The sequence below is a fragment of the Carettochelys insculpta genome, chromosome 5 (assembly GCF_033958435.1).
Source record: "Carettochelys insculpta isolate YL-2023 chromosome 5, ASM3395843v1, whole genome shotgun sequence".
Classification (NCBI taxonomy): domain Eukaryota; kingdom Metazoa; phylum Chordata; order Testudines; family Carettochelyidae; genus Carettochelys; species Carettochelys insculpta.
The window spans coordinates 26,032,452-26,053,082 of NC_134141.1; the positions used below are offsets into that span (position 1 = coordinate 26,032,452).

The window sequence follows — 20,631 nt, forward strand, 5'->3', positions numbered from 1 at the left end:
AATTATATGGAATCCTTGTTTGCCCATTCTGTGATTCAGAGAACGAGGGCTGCTTGGATAAAAAACAGGCGAACGCACTGCAGCTTCTCAAACCTGGGAGGTCTGTCAGACTTGGAAGCAAACAAATGAGGAAGAAGAGAGGAAAGGAGAAGGTAGAATATATGGTCACCATTTGAACAGACAACTTTGTGCTTTTGTATAAACTAGCCTGTCATCAATCACAGTAACTACAAAAGCACTGGCAGGATCAGCAGTGTCGGCAAGCCCATACCGTACTATTTGATGTTCCACCTGCACTATTGGCCTTTAAAACCAAATTAGTCCCAGTTTATTCCCTTAGGAAAACACCCCGAGGACTTTAGACAGATGAGATAGACAGGTTTCTATGGAAATTAAACAGAATCCTTGAGGGTTCATGGTTCCCTGTCTGGAAATGAGGAAATACGGATTCATAGTTTATTAAAGTTTGAGATGACTCCAACTGCAAACTGTTAAAAATGAAGACATCAAAACTATACAATGAATTAAACTTTTTTCAAGCTCTCATTAAATCGGTGCAATGGGCAGTTCATGTCACACATAAATAAAGGAGAATCCCATTCCCCGTTGCTCGTGATCTCTCCCCAGCAACTTCTAAGTACAAGGCTTCTGCTAGAACCCCCAGACTCTTTTTGTAGCCCCAGCTCTACCAGGGTGGCTGTTGGGTCTCCTCAGATTTAGCCCATAAAAGAATCAGCAATCTACCCTCTTGCTCCTAAGGAATGAACCTCAAACCTTCAGCGACAATCCTTCCTTCAGGGCTAACTTGCTGTAAAACAAGGTTTGGCCTAAGGACAATTCTCAAATGTTATTGTGTATCTACAGTGGGAGACTTTCTAGGCTGCCATCTGTTCTGTTCATTAGAGAAAACCCTAGTGCCTCTGACACCAAACTATCCCTAGTGAGAATGAATAAACCTTTGAAGGAAAGGGGCCTTTTGTTTTAACTTCCATTTTATTCACAAAGGTAGGGTGCGCTAGAATATCAATTTGCTTCTCTGTTTTATTCCTTAATTTATCCTTTGTTTACATTTAAAGGATACTGGCCTTTTCAGAAGTAGATTCTTACATTGAGAGGTAATAAGACAGGTTCAGCATGGGGAAGATATTTACTAACTCCCTATTTGTCCACTGCCGTAGGCAGAGTCTCATCAGAATACACAGTGAAAGCTTGATGTCCCCAGTTAATATATACAAGGTGCAGTCCAATACAGCCAAGGAAAAATGTGTGAGAGAAAACTGAAGGGGAGTGTTTCTCAATACTGGCACATTAAATATTGCACGTAGGCCACCCCCAGCATTCAGGGCTGATGTATAGTACATCTTTGTGATGGAATTCACTGAGCATTGAGGCTCAGCTCTGAGTAAGGGGCACTGGATGGCTGCACCCCACTGGAGAGAGCTCAGGAAGAAACTGTGCTTCTCAGTAGCAATTGCTCCTCTGCTTTCCCACTGGTCTGAAGTTCCTGGAAAGGCCCAATTTCCTTTTCCCTTGCATGGCCCAGTTTCCTTTTCCCTTGCATGCAGCCAACTAGTCTGACCAGTAAGTATGGAGCAGAGCTAAGTCTCTGCCATCTCCTACTCTCTTGCTTGATGGGGTCATCGCTTTTCACCAAATTCAGACTCCTGCAGGGAGGTCGGTGGGAGCAGAGGGACGTCTTACTCTACTGCTCAGCAATTAAATGAAAACTGAGCCCTCGTGACACATGCAATCTCTTTGATCCAGCCCCTTTCTTCCTAGGAGCTGCATCTGCACAGTGCATCCCCTGCAGAACCCCACCTGCACAGCTGATCCCAATCCAGCCCTTGTGGACATTGCCAAGATGTGTGGCTATGCAGGATGTTCAAAGACTCATTCTCAAGCATTACTACAGCAGTGCTGGATATTATGAATAAAGTGTCATCCCCAGCATAGCTTAAATCGCCCAGGCACAATGACAGCTCCCATTCGCTCCTTTGCAACATTGGGGATAGCTGTGCTATGAGGATATTGTGAGTGGTTAGGTGGTAACAACTGATATAAAAGGAGGAATCTCTCCTTAAATTGTTCTACCATTCACTTCTGAAGAGTTGGCTCAAATTATTTCTCTTCATTTATCAGAAAATGACTAAACCCAAAGCTCACCATAAAAAAAGACTGAAGTCAGTCCATTTTGCTCTCTTTTAATGTGCGATAGGTGATGACAGATTCTAAAAATGTAATGAAATGCAAAAGACCTCAGGCAAATTATACCTGCTCTGAGTTTTAGGAGGCTTGGGTGAGTATGCGAGGAAGCTGTTAATAGTTGTCCAGGGGATTCTTGGCCTATTACAGTTGATTTGAATGCTAATTCAAAGCATCATTACAAACAAATTGAAGCAGGGTGGGAAGTCCTGTTTCCACACAGAATCTCACATTGTGAATATGTTTCTTCAGTTTTGACAGGCCATTAGACGCAACGGAAACCTAAGAAGTGTTCTTAGCTGAAAGAGCATAGTCATTTGTATATCTGGCTGGAAATCAACCTCTTAAGAAAGGGAGGGAACCACATGCATCTTAAACATGCACCACCATGACAATGGCATGATGGACACAGTCAAAAACAGCCAGTACCATCTGTGACAATTTCCTCTGTCAGCCCTTGTGGATCCCTGCACTTCCTGGCAGTACTCTCTTGTGCCTCAGAGACCCATGGAGATTCCTTAACTGCCCACGTCTTTCCAGAAGCAGGTGTCTCTGCTGAGCAAGCCATCCTCATCATAGGCACGTCCAGAATGGAGAGGATAAAGCCAGTCCCCTTGCAGGCCCCCTGCCTGCTCCAGTGGAGTAAGGGAAGGGTGGGGGGAGTCCAGACCTGCCCTCTACCCTGGACTCCAGCCCAGGGTCCCTAAGAGGACAACAGGCAGCTTGGCAGGGCCTTCACCCCCACCCCAGTGTAGCAACTTCACCCTGGACTACTCATCCACTGCTTCCCTGTGGTACCGTCTAGCTCTGCTCCTTCTCTGCTCTGCCTCTCCTCTGGTGCACCTTCCAAAACCTTCCCCCTGCTACCAGGTGGGAAGCCTTTTATAGGGAATGCAGGGCTTCAGCTGACCACAAGTGCTGATTAGCCTCAGTTATGGCTGATTCCTAACGAAGCTCCCTGCTGCCTGCCTTGATTGGGTTTACTCAGGGAACCGGAAAGCATTACCCCAATAGGAGCAGAAATACCTGCCTTCTTGCAGGCTCCTGCAGCCCATAGGCAGCAGTCTGCCACACACCTCAGGTACCCTTGGGCTTGCATATACCCAGTGGGAGAGTACACAAAAACCAACCTAAGGGCAAGTGTTGCCAGAGAAATGAAGCCCAATGTCTGAAGTCTTAGGAGGTACATACCGCCACAATCCTGTTGATATTGGATCACATAAAAGCAGATGTTTCCTGTCAAAAGCAACATTTTCCCCAAAGCACATATCAGTATATTCAAACAATCACTTAACCAAACACATCAAGGGCCTCTATTTAAACATGTTAACTGAATTCTCTTGTAATCCAGCGTTCCATTTGTTAGAACCGTATTCCTCAGCAACATTAAGTCCTCTGGATTATGGCCTCTTTCTGTTTAATAGCTCACAGTGAAAAAATATTAAACAACGCAGCCCCACAAACAGAAGAGAACACACTGACAAATCTCCCTCTTACTTTCCAAATCCTTTGGAATGTTTTGCATACCGTGCAGGGGCCTTTATAAAACCAAAGGAATAGGTCAAGGCTAATTACTTATGACAAATTGATATTGGTCTTTATGGCTACGTCTACACGTGCATGCTACATCGAAGTACCTAATTTCGAAGTAGCGACATCGAAATAGCCTATTTCGATGAATAGCGTCTACACGTCCTCCAGGGCTGGCAACGTCGATGTTCAACTTCGACGTTGTGCAGCCCAGCATCGAAATAGGCGCAGCGAGGGAACGTCTACACGCCCAAGTAGCACACATCGAAATAGGGATGCCAGGCACAGCTGCAGACAGGGTCACAGGGCGGACTAGCGCTTCCGGGGCAACAGCTAGCCGCTCCCTTAAAGGGCCCCTCCCAGACACACTCAGCCTGCACAGCACACGGTCTGAGGAGCCATAGGCACACAGACCCCGGGCACCGCAGTCATGGACCCCCAGCAGCAGCAGCAGCAGCAGCAGCAGCAGCAGCAGCAGCAGCAGCAGCAGCCAGAGGTCCACCCAGCCCTCCCGGCAGGAGCAGGGCTTGCCCTGCTCCGTGCCATGCGGGAGGCAGCTGAGCACCTCCTTGCCACAGAGGAGGAGCTGCCCCCAGGGCAGCAGGGCTCAACCCCTAACCCTGCAGCACCCCGCCCCCGCCTCACACGCCGGCGGCTGTGGAGCTACCCCACCAGCACCGACTGGTGGGAGCAGCTGGTACTTGGGGAGTGGGACGACGACTGCTGGCTCAGGAACTTCAGGATGAGCCAGCAGACATTTCTGGAGCTGTGCCAGTGGCTCACCCCCGCGCTCAGGCACTAGGACACTGCCATGCGGCGTGCCCTCACAGTGCAGAAACGGGTCGGCATCGCTGTCTGGAAGCTGGCCACTCCCGACAGCTACCGATCCGTGGGGCAGCAGTTTGGTGTCGGCAAGGCCAACGTCAGGGCTGTCTTCATGGAGGTAAGAGAACCCACGGGGGGAGGGCAGGGCAGGGGAGGGGGGCCCAGGCACAGGAGGGCAGGGGAGGGGAGGGGAGGCCAGGGCAGGGGAGGAGGAGGGGAGGGGAGGCCAGGCCGGGGGAGGGCAGAGGAGGGCAGGGCAGGGGAGGGGAGGCCAGGGCAGGGGAGGAGGAGGGGAGGGGAGGCCAGGGCGGGGGAGGGCAGGGCAGGGCCACGCACACCCTGCTCACCCCTCATTGGTGCTGTCCCATGTGCTTTCCCTGCAGGTTGTGCGTGCCATCAATGCCATGCTCCTGCACAGGCTCGTGAGGCTGGGGGACCCACATGCCACCATAGCGGCCTTTGCCACCCTGGGCTTCCCCAACTGCTTCGGGGCTCTGGATGGGACTCACATCCCCATCCGCACCCCGCATCACAGTGGAGGACGATACCTGAATCGAAAGGGCTACCATTCTGTCGTCCTCCAGGCCTTGGTGGACAGCCGGGGACGTTTCCAGGACATTTATGTGGGCTGGCCTGGCAGCACCCACGACGCCCGGGTTTTCCGGAACTCGGGCCTGTGCTGCCGGCTGGAGGCGGGGACCTACATCCCCCAGCGGGAGATCCCTCTGGGGGACACCACCATGCCCTTCTGCGTCATCGCAGATGCGGCGTACCCCCTCCGGCCGTGGCTCATGCACCCCTACACGGGCCATCTCTCCGCTAGCCAGGAGCGCTTCAACGAGCGCCTGAACCATGCGCGCCAGGTGGTGGAGCGCTCATTTGGCCGCCTGAAGGGACGCTGGAGATGTCTCCTGACCCGCCTGGATGCCGGCCCCAACAACATCCCCCAAATTGTGGGTGCCTGCTGCGCCCTGCACAATTTGGTAGAGAGCAAGGGGGACACCTTTTTCCAGGGCTGGGCTGCGGAGGCCGGCAGGGCAGACGTCCAGCCACCTGCTGCCCCCAGTCGGCAGGTGGACCCCGAAGGGACCCGGGTCCGGGAGGCCCTGCGGGCCCACTTTGATGAAGAGGCCGCGGGGTGAACTCTGCCCAGGCCCCCTACTGCCCGCCCCTTCCTCCACCACACTCCTGCCCCAACGCCTACACCATGGAGCACCCCACCGCACCCTCCTCCCACTTTTCCTGGACAAATGACAGCACGCACTTGTGGTTGAACTTAAACTTCTTTTTGTTTCAGAACCCTTTTTTTGTAACTGTAAATATTTGAACCAAAAACAAACTATGTACAAACGTGGAAAAAAACTAATATCTACAAAAATAAAACAATACAAAGAAACAACTGTCCTCAATAATAAAAAGAAAACCAGGGAGGATAAAGGGGAGAACTATTTACATGGGGGGGACGGGGCAAACGGGGCGCAACAAATAATAACTTTAAACTATGTACAAGGGCGGGGGCCACGTCCCGGGCCCCTCGCCCCTATAGCCCGGCACTGGGCGTTGGCGGCCGGGAGCCCCGCCGCGGTCACAGCCCTGTCCGGGGCTGGGTGGGGGCGGGCCGGACCGGAAGGTACAATGGCCGGCGAGTCTCAGGTGGCTCCAGGGGTCCCTCAGCGCTCCGGCCCTCGGCGGTGGGTAGCAGGGCGACGGCGGACGGGACGGCGACGGGCGGAGCAGCTGGTGGTGGGGCTGGTGGAGCAGGCAGGGCGGGCGATGCAGCGGCCAGCACGGCATGGGGGGCCAGGTAGTCCACCAAGCGGTTAAAAGTCTCCATGTAGGCCCCCCATGCCTCCTGGCGCCAGGCCAGCGCCCGCTCCTGCAGCTGCAGGTGCTGCTCCGCGACCTCCAGCTGCCGACGGTGGATGGCCAGCAACTGGGGGTCCATCGCCGTCGGCTGGTGGTGGCGCGGGGTCCGCCGTCTAGCCCGCCGTGGGGCTGGTCGGTCCTCGGCCGAGGGGCTGGCCTGGAGCGATGGTCCCAGAGGGCTCTCCGGGACCACTGAGGCCTCGCCGGCGCTCTCTTCTGGTCCTTCTGATGGTGCAGGTGCAGGACACAGGAGAGGAGGCGGGGAAGAAGAATGGAGACAGGCGTTAGTATGGGCCCCAAGCCGTGGCCTTTGTCCCCCCAGCCCTGTGCTACAGGTTCCCCATCCCCGTCCCCGGGAGATGCTGCTGTGATGGATGGGGTTCAGGGGTCCCCCTGCCCTGCACCCCGTCCCCTGGTGGGAACGACTCTCACTTCACTCCGCAGGGTCTGACAGCAGGAGAGCTTTCTTAGGCCACAGATGCCCAGTTTCTCCCAGGAGTGACAGCACCAGCTGTCGGAAGAGACAGTCCTTCCAACCCGTCGTAGGGAGAAGACCCCAAGGGGTGCCCCTCTGGGATGCAGCTTTCCCCCTCCTCAGGCTGGCTGCCTTCCAGCTCTCCCTTCCCCTAGCCTCTACCTGTGGCCCCCGCCCTCGCCCCCCGATTCCAAGCCAGCTCGGCTCCTCCCTCCTCTTTGTTCAGGGCAGAGGTGTCACCTGCCAGCTGTAGCCCCAGGATCCTCCTTTGCCCCTGGGAGCTATTCGGCGCTTGTTGCTCCATATGTAGCCTGAGTCTCCCTTTTGCACTCCCCCAACTCCATCACATGCTGCTGCTGCGGGGTGTCCCACCCCCTCCTCCCGGGGGCCCCTCTAGGTTCCGCTCCCCCCTGCCCCGGGGATGGGGCATGGCACTGTCGTGCATGGTGGGGGGGGGCAGGGGCTGATGCAGTGCTGTGAGGGCCATGGCCCTGCTGTCCTTGGGGGGCCCTGGACACATATCTATTACCCCCCGCCCCTCAAGGCCAGGGATGTACACCAGAGGGGGGTACCTACCTGTCGGTCCGCTCCCACGGTCCGGAGATCCCCGGGGGGCGGAGGCCCTGCTGCTGCTCCGGGATGTCAGGAGGAGGATCTGCAGCCCGGATTCTGCAGAGGAGGAGCCCCCCTCCTCCTCCTCCTGCCGCGATGTCCCGGGGGTGGCCTCCGGGGGGGACCCCCGGGGTGCGGGGCTTGCCTCCGGGGCAGACTCTGTCTGCAGGGCCTGCTGGGGCTCGTCGGCCGAGGTGTCAAGGGTGGCCGGAGGGGAGGAGGTGTGCCGGGGGCCCAGGATGTCCCTGAGCTCCCTGTAAAAGGGGCAAGTGACGGGGGCGGCCCCAGATAGGCTGGCCGCATCCCGGGCCCGGGAGTAACCCTGCCGCAGCTCCTTCATCTTACTGCTGATGTGGTCAGGAGTGCGGGCAGGGTGACCCCAGGCAGCCAGGCCGTCGGCCAGCTGAGCGAACGCATCCGCGTTCCGCCTCTTGCTCCCCATTACCTGGAGCACCTCCTCCTCGCTCCAGAGCCCCAGCAGGTCCCGCAGCTCCGCCTCCGTCCAGGAGGGGCCCCGCTGCCGCTTCCCAGCCTGGCTGCCCTTCTGGCTGGGCTGTGAGCCCTGGCTCCCCTTGGGGGGGGGGTCCCCTGGGGGGGTTGCCGGGCAGCCATCGCAGCTGGGTGGGGGGCTGAGGGAGGTGCAGGCTGGCCTCATGTGTAGGCTGCCGCCTGCACGATCCCTCAGCTTCCTGCACAGGAAGGGAGGGGGAGGGGACCTTTAAGGGGCCGTTCCATGCGGCCGCCATGGAGCTAAGGGGCTGGAGAGAGTGTCTCTCAACCCCTCAGCTGATGGCCGCCATGGAGGACCCGGCAATTTCGACGTTGCGGGACGCGCAACGACTACACGGTCCCTACTTCGACGTTGAACGCTCTTCCGTTTGCACAGACTTTGTGAGAGCCGTCCAGAATCAGTCTCCACGTTCTAGACGTGCTGGGATATTACCAAGTTCATCCTTTCCCTGCCTGAGAAAACAGACATAGTTGCAACCCTTCCATAAACTGGACGTGAAAAGTGGTTGGCTTACTGAAATCATATGCTTCCCCCACACATCCTCAGTACAACTAGGCAGCTCTCCAAGGCCTCACAGTGCTTTTCCTGGGGTAGTGTTGCAAAGCATTTTGGTACTTCATTCTTCAGCTGCATTTTACACATCATCATTCTAGCTGGTACCAGGAAGAGGAGATATCACTTATTACTCTGGACAGGCAAACCACTTATGATGGAAAAAAAAATTTAGCCCAAATTTTCTTCCATTCCCTTCAAACAAATCCACACTCTTTTTGGAAGAATGGAACAGGAAGTCCCTCTCTTAAGGTCTGATTCCACTGAAGTCACTAGAAGCTTTGCCACAAAACTTGAGCGGATATAGCATCAGACCCTAGCCCCAGTTGCTTTTTCTTATCTGGACGCTCTTCCTACTACATCATTTGTTGCTCCTATCAGACACAGATACAAATCTTCGAGAGCATCTTTTTGACTCCATGCTCTCTCTTGACCCTGGTCAAACCTTGCAACTTTTCCTACATAACATTTCCAGGATCCAGACCTTTATCTCTTCCTAGCCCATAAATGCTAGTGGAGAGAGACTATCTTTTTAAGAAAACAAAAAGCAGTCCTGTAGCACTTTAAACACTAACAAAATGCCATTTCCAACACAGCCCTATCTCCAGATCTGAAGAAGTGAGTCTGTCCCACAAACGCTTATCACCTAATACATTATTTTGTTAGTCTTTAAAATGCTACATGCTTTTTTGTTTTGTTAGGATACAGATTAACACAGTTACCTTTCTGTTACTATCTTTTTCAGACGTACTGCAGTTCTGTCTTTTGTTTATGATAATAAATGAATTCATAATTACAGTCACAGTGCAGAACATAAGGGAATACATTTGTTATGCTCTGGTTTTATTTATTGTTTTGATTAGAGGGATAAGAGATGGCACTGTGAGTTATCAGACCAAAAACATTTTCATGTAATAGACTATTTAAAAATATTAAAAAGTGTGTTTCCATCCTCTTCTCTATTTCAGTAAGTTTCAATCCAGATAATTCTTCTCTAAGAACATTTCTAAATGCAGTAGTCCCTAGAGTTATGCGAGGGTTGCGTTCCCAAATAACCTCGCATAACTCAAATTTCACATAAGTCAGGGGGTGCCTTTGTCCCCGGTGAAACACATGTTCTGCAGCCAGGGAAGCACCTGGACCTCCATTTGGATGCAAGTCCTGGAGTTCGGGGGGCAGTTGGGGAGGGTTAAGCCTGGCGGTGGGTTGGGACCATGGGAGGTGGGGCAGGGGGTTAAGGTTGGGGTGGGTTAGGGCTGCAGGGGGGGCCAGGGGTGGAGTTGAGCCAAAGCCATGCCACAGGGGAGTTGAGCTGGAGCACTGACACAAGGATTGAGCCAGGCCGTGGGGAGTTTGAACCAGTCCACTCAGGGCTGGGGGTGTTAAGCAGGGTTGGGAGGAGCTGGATTTTTGAGCTGTGCATAACTCGTGTTAATGCAACTCAAGTGCAGCTTGAAATCGTGTATTTCTAGGGATTACTGTACTTGAATGTAGGAAACACCGAGGCAAACTTAGCTACCATCGTCCTTCCAACACTGCTGTAATAAAATAATGAAATACATGGCACTAATTGGGCAAGCTAATTTAAATATGGAATGGTTAGCAGTATGGCTGGCAGCACTTTGACAAACCTTACCTGTCTTCTCCCAGCACACAATGATGCTTCCAACTACTGAGAGAATTAGGGAAAAAATATCAAAATTAAAATCTAATATAGATTTTCAGGCTTGACTTTAGCTCTTCATTGCCATGAAGCGGTATGTTTAACATGACTGGAACCTTGAATTTACTGCAGAATCATCAATTAAAAGGATGCTACCAGAAATACATGCCTTTTGTTGACTTTTGAATTACATGTTAAGATTTTTTTCAAATTTCTCTTCAGAATTAAGTGAAATGACAAGTGCAGTGCCAAATGGGGCTGTAAAGAAATTTATTCCAGACACTATATTTTAACTAAGGTTTAAGTTATTAGGGCCCTCCTGAAAAACAGCAAAACCATTTAGTAAAGGCTAGGGTTTTCCAACTAGTGTAACTCTAGCGTGAAAATATTTTTGTCACATAATTTTGTTTATTGTGGAATCATTAGTCTCTTCATCATTAAATCTCAGCTGCATATGTCTGCACTTAATGTTACTAACTTGTTCAAGAACAAGTAGATATTTCTGCTAGCCTATAAAATTCCTTCAGTCCAAAGCACTGTTTTTGCTGTCTTAATGTATGCAACTAATGAAGATTAGCAACCTACTAGTGTGCTACACGTCTTCATTTTCCTACCCATTTCTCAGCATGCTTTATTTCAAAATTATTTCTGAGTTTCCTATACCAGATGTAAGAGAGTAGAAGGTCCTTGGCTTCTTGTTTTTAAAAATGTTCTTCCCTGTTGCTAATAATGTCCTATTGTAATTGTCCTGTTGACAACAAGCATGTTAACCTAAGGACATTTTCAGGCATCAGTAGTTTTCCAGATTCCAAAAAGCACATGGCTCTGAGTTAGTCTTAAAATCCTTTCCTCTCAATTATGTCTTTTATGTCCCCAGTCAGACTAATGACTGAAACTGCAAATCCAATATGTATTACACAATATTAAATAATACAATTCTAAACTCTTTTAACACCAACATAAATCTGGAATAAATCCAAAGATGTCAAAAGAGTCACATGAATTTACCATCATTTTCCAGAATGATTAAAAGAATTGGGTTATTTAATTTGGAAAAGAGAAGGCTGAGAGGAGATACGATAGCAGCTTTCTAGTGCCTAAAAGGGTGTTATAAGGAGGAGGGCGAATAATTTTTCTGCTTAGCCTCTGATAATAGGACAAGAAATAATGGGCTTAAATTGAAGCAAGGAAGGTATAGGTTGGACATTAGGAAAAATTTTCCAGCTGTCAGGGCTTGTCTACTGTAGCTCCCTACTTCAGAGGGAGCATGGTAAGTAGGGTGTTGGGAATTTATTAATGAAGTGCTGCGGTGCCTATGCAGCACTTCATTAAGCAAATTTCCCCCCTGCGGCAACTTCGAAGAGTTAAATAATAAACTCCTTATTTGAGGAGTAAAGGGACTTCGAAGTACCCCAGGCACTTCAAAGTACCGGTGGATGAGCCGCACCTAGACGCAAGCTGGCACTTCCAAGTTGCCAGTGGGGGGAATCTGCTTAATGAATTGCTGCATATGCACAGCAGCACTTCATTAATAAACTCCCAATACCCTACTTATCATCCTCCCTTCGAAGGAGAGAGGTAGTGTAGACCCAGCCTCAGAGTGGTTAATTACTGGAATAAATTTCTTCATGTGGTTGTAGATTCTCCATCATTGGAGACATTTAAGAACAGATTAGATAAATGTCTAACAGGAATGCTGGGCCCTGCCATGAAGGCAGGGAACTGGACTTGACCTCTTGAAGTCCCTTCCAGTTCTAGTGCTCTATAATTCTACGTTTATTTACCTTTTAGTGTTTACTCAGAAACACATCTGCTAAGCATTATTATAACCTAAAGATTTCATCAATGATATATCCAAAGATGAGGGTGGCGGGCGGAATTTTGCAAGAATCAGTGTATTAAAATTCCATAAAGGGCAGAATGGCATCTCACTATGGGCACTCCACAACTTTTCAAGCACATTTTTCATGGTAAAGCTTCTGTAAAATCTTTAACATTTAAATAAATATGTACATTAAGCATGTCAGAAAGAGTAAGAGCTTTTAAAAGCTGTATGAAATTTAGTTAAAGTCTAGATCACAGTTAAAGAAGCGTGAATAATCTATAACAAATTTTGCATTTCTTCTGTTAAAATTACTATCTGAAAATTATTCATGATTTATTTCAGCAAATACTACTAGTTTGCAGATATTCCCATTTAAAATTTGCTGTCTTTGAATAGTCATACTAAGTTTGTTTTCTATATTATATAAGAGTGAATAAAACTAGAACACAAAAACCACATTATTGTGATGGATATTCCCCATACTTTATGAAAATTGGCTTATAAATATGTGTAATCCAGAGATGTTTTGGACAAAATACCTCTTGTAACCTGTCAATCCTTGTATCCTATGTGGTGCATTTATCATTCTTGTATGTGAAGTTAGAAATACGGAGTGTATGTCTGTTTATAGTTTAAATGTGCTAAAGATGACCATCATTGGTGCCCCCACTCTACTACCTGAGTGATCAGCTTAACGACTTTTAAACAGCCTTATTTGTCCTGTAAGTCGAAAAGGTGGTTGGTGCTCGAAAAACATCTGACCATATTACCTGGCACTGAAAGACATTTTGACCCACTGTTTTTCCATGAGGGGAGGAAATGCTAAACAAAGGTTTCCCATCCTGGAAAAAATCTGTTTAAGCAGTGGGAAGCTATCAGGCTTTGTCCTCAGCTTGCTTTGGAAGCCACCTAGATGCACCATAAGGGGGAAAAGAACTTTACAGAGAACTGGAGATCCAAATCAGAATAAGATAATTTCTGACTTGAAGCTTTCACCTGATACAAAAACAGCTGCTCAGGGTAAGGAGTCACATGTGACTGGATTCTAACGGAACAGAATGAGCTCTGCATTATCCTTTTATTTTAATTTGGTAACTCACTTTGTTCTGTGTAAAACAAAAAAAGCTGTCCTGTAGCACTTTAAAGACTAACAAAATTATTTCTTAGGTGATGAGCTTTTGTTAGACAGGCCCACATCTTCAGATATGGAAATTGTTCTGTGTGTTTTTACTTATAACCACTTAAATCCTACTAGTTTTGCTTAATAAAAAACTCTTTTGGTTTATAATCAAGCTTGGTATAAGGAGGGAGGACTAGCAATGTGCACATCTTCCTTTCATTGATAAAGGGGACTTACCTCATGAGCCCTCTCTGTACATATATTTTGCACAGAGACTGATTTATTTGTGGTTTTGATCCCTTCGGGGGTTGGTTTCCTGGGGACTGTGCCTTAGAACTGTGTCCTCCCAGAGCAGAAGTAAATCAGTGTCTGCATCGCTTTGTGAGGTGTAACCCCAACTCTGTGCTTAGCTGCAGGGAAACCAGAAGATCTCGCCCAGCAGAACACAGTGGTGGGGAGCTCCAGAGAGCAAGTAGGCGGGTTTCAGTGGCATGATCAGCACACAGGGGGAACACCCCATGCGGTCTTCTGTGATCACGCTCCGTCACAATTACTTTAAAATATCTGAAAGAATATCAGATTTTTATCACATTTTTAGAAGAGGGTGGTGGACTGCTGGTTTTAAAAAGTGCAGATAAAAAAGTGTGTTAATTTTGATTTCAAATTCAGTGGACACTGAGTTCTCGCTTGCTGGAAGAGAGAGGTCGCTCTCAGGGCAGACGTGGAAGCTACTGAAAACCAAAACCTACAGGGCCATCTTGTAGCTTTTACTCCTGAGGCTTTGTAATTCATATTTCTTGCAGATGATACAGGAGTCATCTTATAAGGACGAACATGAGATCACTTCCTCACTTTCTGCCGGCTCTAATGTTCCTGGCATACTTTAAGCGCCCCAGGTTTCCCTTCCAGTGCATGAGCTCACAAACAATTTTATGAGTGATTATGCAACATGGTTCTCCCAGTATTGTTCCCAAAGCATGGTACACAAGCAAGCCCTTCAGATAGGCAAAGAAGGACCAGTAAAGATGACAGACTGTGCATAGTGTATAAATAGGCTGAGAAGCAATAAATAGAATCCCACTGCAAAATTTAAGCAAGCAGCTTAAATGCAGGGGACAGAGCCTTAGAGAATTTATGTCTTTTAATCCATCAGTAAGAAAGGCAATTCCTTCTCTATTTGCATAAACATACAGTAAGATATGAAACATTAATATTAAACATGATATTGTTGGCTATTTCCATGTAGAATTGTACACTAAGGCTGTGTCTACACAGGCACAAATCTTTGAAATAGCCATATTTCAAAGATTACTAATGAGGCGCTGAATTGAATATTCAGTGCTTCATTAGCACTAGGATGCTTCTGGCTGTGGTGCTTCAAAAGTGCCGCTTTCGAAAGCGTGTGGCTCAGCGCAGCTACACAGGGGTCCTTTTTGAAAGGACCTCACCCCTTTTGAAATCCCCTTATTCTAACCAGTGATGAGGATAAGGAGATTTTGAAAGGTACGGGGTCCTTTCGAAAAGGACCCTCGTGTAGCCGCGCGCTTTCGAAAGCGGCGCTTTTGAAGTGCCACGGCCAGAAGCGTCCTAATGCTAACAAGGTGGTGAATATTCAATTCAGTGCCTCATTAGTAATCTTTGAAATGGCCATTAGCATGGCTATTTTGAAGATTTGTGCCCGTGTAGACACAGCCTAATTGTTTATGTTTGGTCTTGTGACTGTACAGGAAATATACCTTGTCTTCAAAACTGCAACAGACTTCCCAGTATCATGATCCTGCATAGCCTATGCAATAGGTGATTTTCTATAGCTTTTCTTTCAAATTGGTCATTTAATCCAAGACAATGGAAGTACAAGTGCTGAAAACATACAGGGCCCGATTCTCTACTTTCTTCCGCCCTTTTTACATCGGTATAATTCCACTGACTTAAAAAAGAACTGTCACTAACTTATATGGTTGTAAATGAAACCAGAATCCTGCCTAGGGTGAAATCTACATTTAAAACCACTTTGTTCACCAACTCCATTCGTAAAAATCACTTCAGACTTCACAAAAGGATTTCACACAGCAGTTTTTGAAACACTGTAAAGATTGCCTCTTCTGCACAACCAAGTTCTGTTGTAACCTGGGTGGTCATTAAGGCAAGTTTATCTTTAAAACTTGGTGTCAGTGATGGCTTAGCCATTTATCCAGGGAACACATATTCGTAAAAGGCATTTATGATATTGCTTGTAGTGTTCTAATGCAGTGATGTCCAACAGAAATTTAAGGCTCGCTGCAGCTCTTCCGCCCCCTCCCCCTCCCCTTGCTCACCCCCAAGAGCCAGGCACTCACACACCTTCCGCAAAGTGCCGGCAACTCACTAGAGCTGCCGCCACCGCTGGAGCCGCTGCATGGCTGGAGCTGCCATCGCATGAGCCACACTGCGGCAGGACCTGTGCTGGTCCGCAGCCACTGTGGCTGCAGGAGGAGCCGCTGCCACCAGTGCCGTCATATATTTGTCCCAGAAAGTGGTGGGGTGCCTGTGTAGAACAGATGGAAGGCACTCCACGTGTGTGGCTCTCAGGAGCTGCCTTTCACCACACCGCTATGTCCAATTCATTGTATGTGGCGAACAGAAAACATATTGGACCCTGCAGTTCTAATGCATATACTTTAGCTTGCATGTGGAAAAAGTGATTTGCAGCAAGCAAACTAATGAGTGTTTCTGAAGTCTAGCTTGGAGACCTAAAAGAAAAGGGTTTCGTCATGTGCATTCATTAAAGTAGCACTTTAAAAAAAATCAGACATATTTAGTAAAAATTGAACCACTGCATCTCATCAGAACTCTAGCAAGCGCACATGAAAAATCAAGCAAATAAAACTGTCTTAAGTCACAGTAGAAAGTAAAAAACTAGAGGACTCCAGCTTCTAGCACTGGTAGTTCTTCTAATCTTCAAAGGAACACAAAAACAAACTTGAAGCAAAAGCCAACAAACAGAGAAACAAAAACAAACAACTCATATGCACCATGTATGCAGTAACTAGACATAATGTTAATAAACATTTATAGGAATGGCTGGGAAAATACGTACATCCTTAACTACCTTCCATCATTATCAGCTACTGCGATTTATTTTATAAATAACCGATAGCTGCACAGAAATAACAGTGGTAATGTTGAAACAAATTAAACAGTAACTTGATTGAGACTATCTGGAAATCAAGAGATCAAGTAAACAAGGTCAAAAATGTATGTCAGCTGTAGAACATGCTGCTCATTACATTCATAGGCACTAATACATTTAGCCACTCCTGGAGGGAAGGGGAAAAACAAATGTGCTGAAAATGTCCTAGATGTCCTGAACTGTGCATCCAATATGACTCTTCTCTATGTCCTACGCTGAAAGTATCATAGTATCTCAGATAGTTTTCATTTTAGCAACAGGTACTATCAGAGACCTACATGTATGTGTTTTGGAGAGGGGATAACTTGAAAACACTGCATAAGTTCCTTAAAGCCTCAACATTTATATACAGTGGGGAAAATAACTCTGCAAAATCCATTAACTACCAAGGGCATGTGAATTGTCAACTTCAAAAGCCCTTGTCAGTTTCAGAAATCCCATGAGTATTAACATCTTTGATTTTTGGATAGCATCTTTTCAAGCTATTAATATTTCATTATTAAAACAACTGTTTCCTGACTGAACACCATTTTGTATAGATAACAGTTTATTTCTTCACCAGTCCTAGAAAAATATATGTTTGGATACCATCTGCTCAGATTTTAGTTGGTAGCAATAATAAATGCTCTATGTCAACTCATATATAATCTTTTAAAATGTTCTCTTGGTGCAACATTTGGCCTTCGTCTTTCTCTATCTTTTATAAGTATTGTAAGCAGGACTGTCAGCTTTAGTCTTAAATCAATATTTATTAGAAAATGGACTAAAGTAATTAAGATCAAGAATTACTAGTAATTGCTTGTTGATATCAAAAGAAGTCAAATGGTTATTTCCTGTTTCCTGCCAGCCTGTTTTGCTTCAGGTTTAGTGTTGTTTCCATCCCAAAGGAGAACAGGTAAACTAGGTTATTATTTTATCCAAACTACTTGAAAGTTGAAGTAAAAAATCTGAGGCACTTTAAAAGTTAAGAAACCTTTATATAAGTTTCATTTTTTCATACTATTAATTTTTTTAGTTTTTTTAGAAATGGGATCACCAAAACACCACAAAGTTTCTCATTATTACTATACTTCCAGATCATCGAGAAGCAGGAGGAATCAGGGATATCTGAAGATAGTCTGTTCTTGGATAACTCCCAAGCCAGTCTTGCAGAGCCAAAAGATTGTATAATTCAATTATGGGAAACAAATCTGATTTTAAGTGTTTATTCAAACTGAAACTTTTACAAGGTGCTCAATTAGCTGATAACGACCAAAAGCAAGGATGAATTGGGCATCACTGACCATAGGGAACACACATAATGCAAAATAAAGGTGCCACTGAATTAGTTTCTCCTGTTAAGCATCTATTTACCTCTAAGTTCTCCCTAAAAGCTTCAGTCAAAAGTTGTCAGAAATTAGCAGCCCTGATCATAAGATTTCACAATTTTGCAGGCTACCCTATAATCCTCCTATGAATATTAGTATTGGTGAAATTTGTTAGGGGTTGTGTTCAGTCCTCAGTGAAACTGATGGCCTTCATTTAAGGTAGTTATATGAGACAGTTAAGGAGACACACACCAAGTTCTAATTGAGTTTTCCCAGAAACTAGCACCTTGGGGCCATGGGGAGACACCAGTTGCTATTTTGAGCTGGTATTCGGGTAGGTGGTGGAGAGAACACACAAAAAATGAGAGCAAACAAGAACAGTTAGAGAGATAGAAGCTAAAAAAACAAGAAAGACAGGCAGCAACCCATGAGCACAGAGTGAGCCTGGCAAAAGTGAGTGTTTCTGGCCAAGGCTTGTTGGCTAAAGAGACTGGGGGCTAAAATATTGCTCCTTTTGTTATTAGTTCCTCCCATGTTCGGAGAAGCAGGACTTTCTGCATTCCTTGTAAATACAACGGCATCAAACTCCACCAAACCAGACTTCATCAATTTCTACTTCCAACTAGAAAATCCCCAGGGCTCCAAAAGTTGACTGGTTGCTTTCCTTTAAAAATGGCAAAAATATCACAGCTAATGTCAAGACCACCTTGATAAACAGAAAACTTGCTCCCTTACCTGTCCAGTGCAGTGCTAGTAGGCATACTTCTACCAAACCCTCGAACGCCCATCTGACGGAAATACGGAATGCAAGAAAGATTGGCAGCAATAATTGCCAGTGAATCAGAAGGGTTCACAAAGAAACCATTTTGGCCTAGGATCATATAGCGATCCTGAAGAAAAAAAAAGAGAAAGAAGTGTCAGAGGAAAACCAGGCTGGGTTACTTATCTCCATGACTTCTACAAGCTTATCATCATCTCCCTATCAAACCATGTCTCCTTCCAGCACAGTGAAGGAAAATTCGAAGATGCTTTCTGGTTCCAGCTTCTTACATGGCATTTTGATGGACTCATCACTGCAGAACTATCTTACTTGTGTAAGATAATCGTTTTGCTGATGATATGTATTAGACACAGATTGACAGTTAACATGTTAATGAAATGTGTCTCTTGCTCTCTCTCCCGCCCACACACACACACCCACATACCTTGAGAAGACACCAAGTTACTGCTGTAATACCTTGTTGTTTATATTAGTGGTTGCAAGAATACAAACATTTAAAAACACGCTAAGCTTGTGGTTCAGTCCCTGTCTTAAGTGCAGAAAATTCACATAGCTGAAGCACAAAAGGATTTTTACAATTTCAACCAAAAATTAATGTAATTGGGTTACTGAGACAGTCTCACTCATTTACATATGCTACATTTTCTTCCCTTGTTTGTGAAGGTACGCAAACACTGTGACAAATTAAGCCAAATATTTAGAGAGGCCTTAGCTAGGCCTCCAGATCCACAGGGGCAATCAACTGAGGGTAGAAATGATATCACTTGGATCTGTTTTGTGGGTAAAGCTGCTATCGTCTGTTCCTGCAAAACTGGGGACATTAAAAATTGGGCCTTTGTTTGCTTCAAAGTCTAACAGATGCACCAGCAAAGATGACAACCTTGACCCAACACCCAGATTGGCACAAATACTTACTCCATCAGCATCAAAAGCAGCTCCAAATCCATATTCTCCTCCCTTCATAGCTTCCAGCAGGGTAGTTGCATATGTTAAGTTTGGGTCGGGAAGTTGCCCACCAAAATCCTCCAGAGGAACACAGTTTATTGCAGAATTTGCAGGAGCTCCTAACTCATCACACAGGATTCTCCTTACATAGGGTCCCATAACTGCAAAAGGAATTTGCCATTCATTTTAGCACACACACTTCAAATTCTGATATTCACAATAGCATGAAAACTTAGCCGAAGATTTAACTAGTGCATTTGCATTACACACACACATCTCTGTCATACCCACTGAAAGGAAAACAAAAAAATATTTCATAGAACACTGTGTAATTCCCTTTCGTCCCTTTCTCCCACTTATCCCACCAGGGTATCAGCAGGAATTCAGTAGCAAAACCACAGATGTCTATCATTTGAGCTGACAGAGTAACTGTTAGCTGGTAACACTAGCAGGCTCTTATCACCTATGCAGGTTAACCACATACAGTTGTCATACATACATAGGCTTTGTCTTCAGTAGGGAAAAACAGTGCTGCTAATACATAATAACTACCTCAAAGCAAAATCAGGGACAATGCAGTTACAGTTGTAATATGTCATCAAATAAAGGTAAGTATTAAGGGAACAGACAGACAGGGAATGTTTACCTTGGCCTGCTAACATCAGTTGCCTTGCCTATACTATTCTACCTCATGTTGGTACCACATGCCAGCTAAGCTAATAAAAAGATATACTTTGGTGAGGATGAACTTCTATTATGTACAATTTGACCATCTACACCAAAAGACAAAATTGTACATATGTCATAAGTGAGTCATATAATCCTCCATTCTTCAGCCATGGAATTTTTCTTTAAAAAAAAAATCTCGTAAGTATTATTATATATTAATGCTAAATCCCCTACTATGAAACTCCAGAAAAAATAAATAAAAATGGAGATGCTAAAAATACAAACTGCTTTCATTAGCTTGTAATTGTGATGCATTGTCACTTGTGAAACTGCTTCACTTCGTAATTCTCTTCTTAAAAAATAAAACAGCCTTTTAAGCACAATGCTCATTAATGGAATGACCCTGAATCCCCCTCGGATCTATTTATCCTCTGAATGTCAGTGCAAACTTTCCTGAACCTTGTCCTGAAGAAGGTTGTTCAGTTGCCATATTCAGTCTTTTTCTGCCTCTGTTGAGATGAAAAATTCACTCACTTGTTCTCTCTCACTCACACACACGTACTTGAAATTCTGAAGCTT

The 20,631-nt window shown here is 46.2% G+C and overlaps 1 protein-coding gene across 1 annotated transcript in view; it reads right to left on the minus strand.

Moving 5' to 3' along the window:
- The window catches only part of PGM5 (phosphoglucomutase 5), a 105,777-nt gene that overhangs the window by 61,550 nt on the left and 23,596 nt on the right, over nt 1-20,631 (minus strand). Inside the window, exons 5-6 of the mRNA XM_074994812.1 lie at nt 19,354-19,544; nt 18,393-18,547 (exon numbers count right to left, since the gene is read on the minus strand). Coding sequence (XP_074850913.1) covers nt 18,393-18,547; nt 19,354-19,544 — 346 coding nt within the window. The remainder of the gene's footprint in view (nt 1-18,392; nt 18,548-19,353; nt 19,545-20,631) is intronic.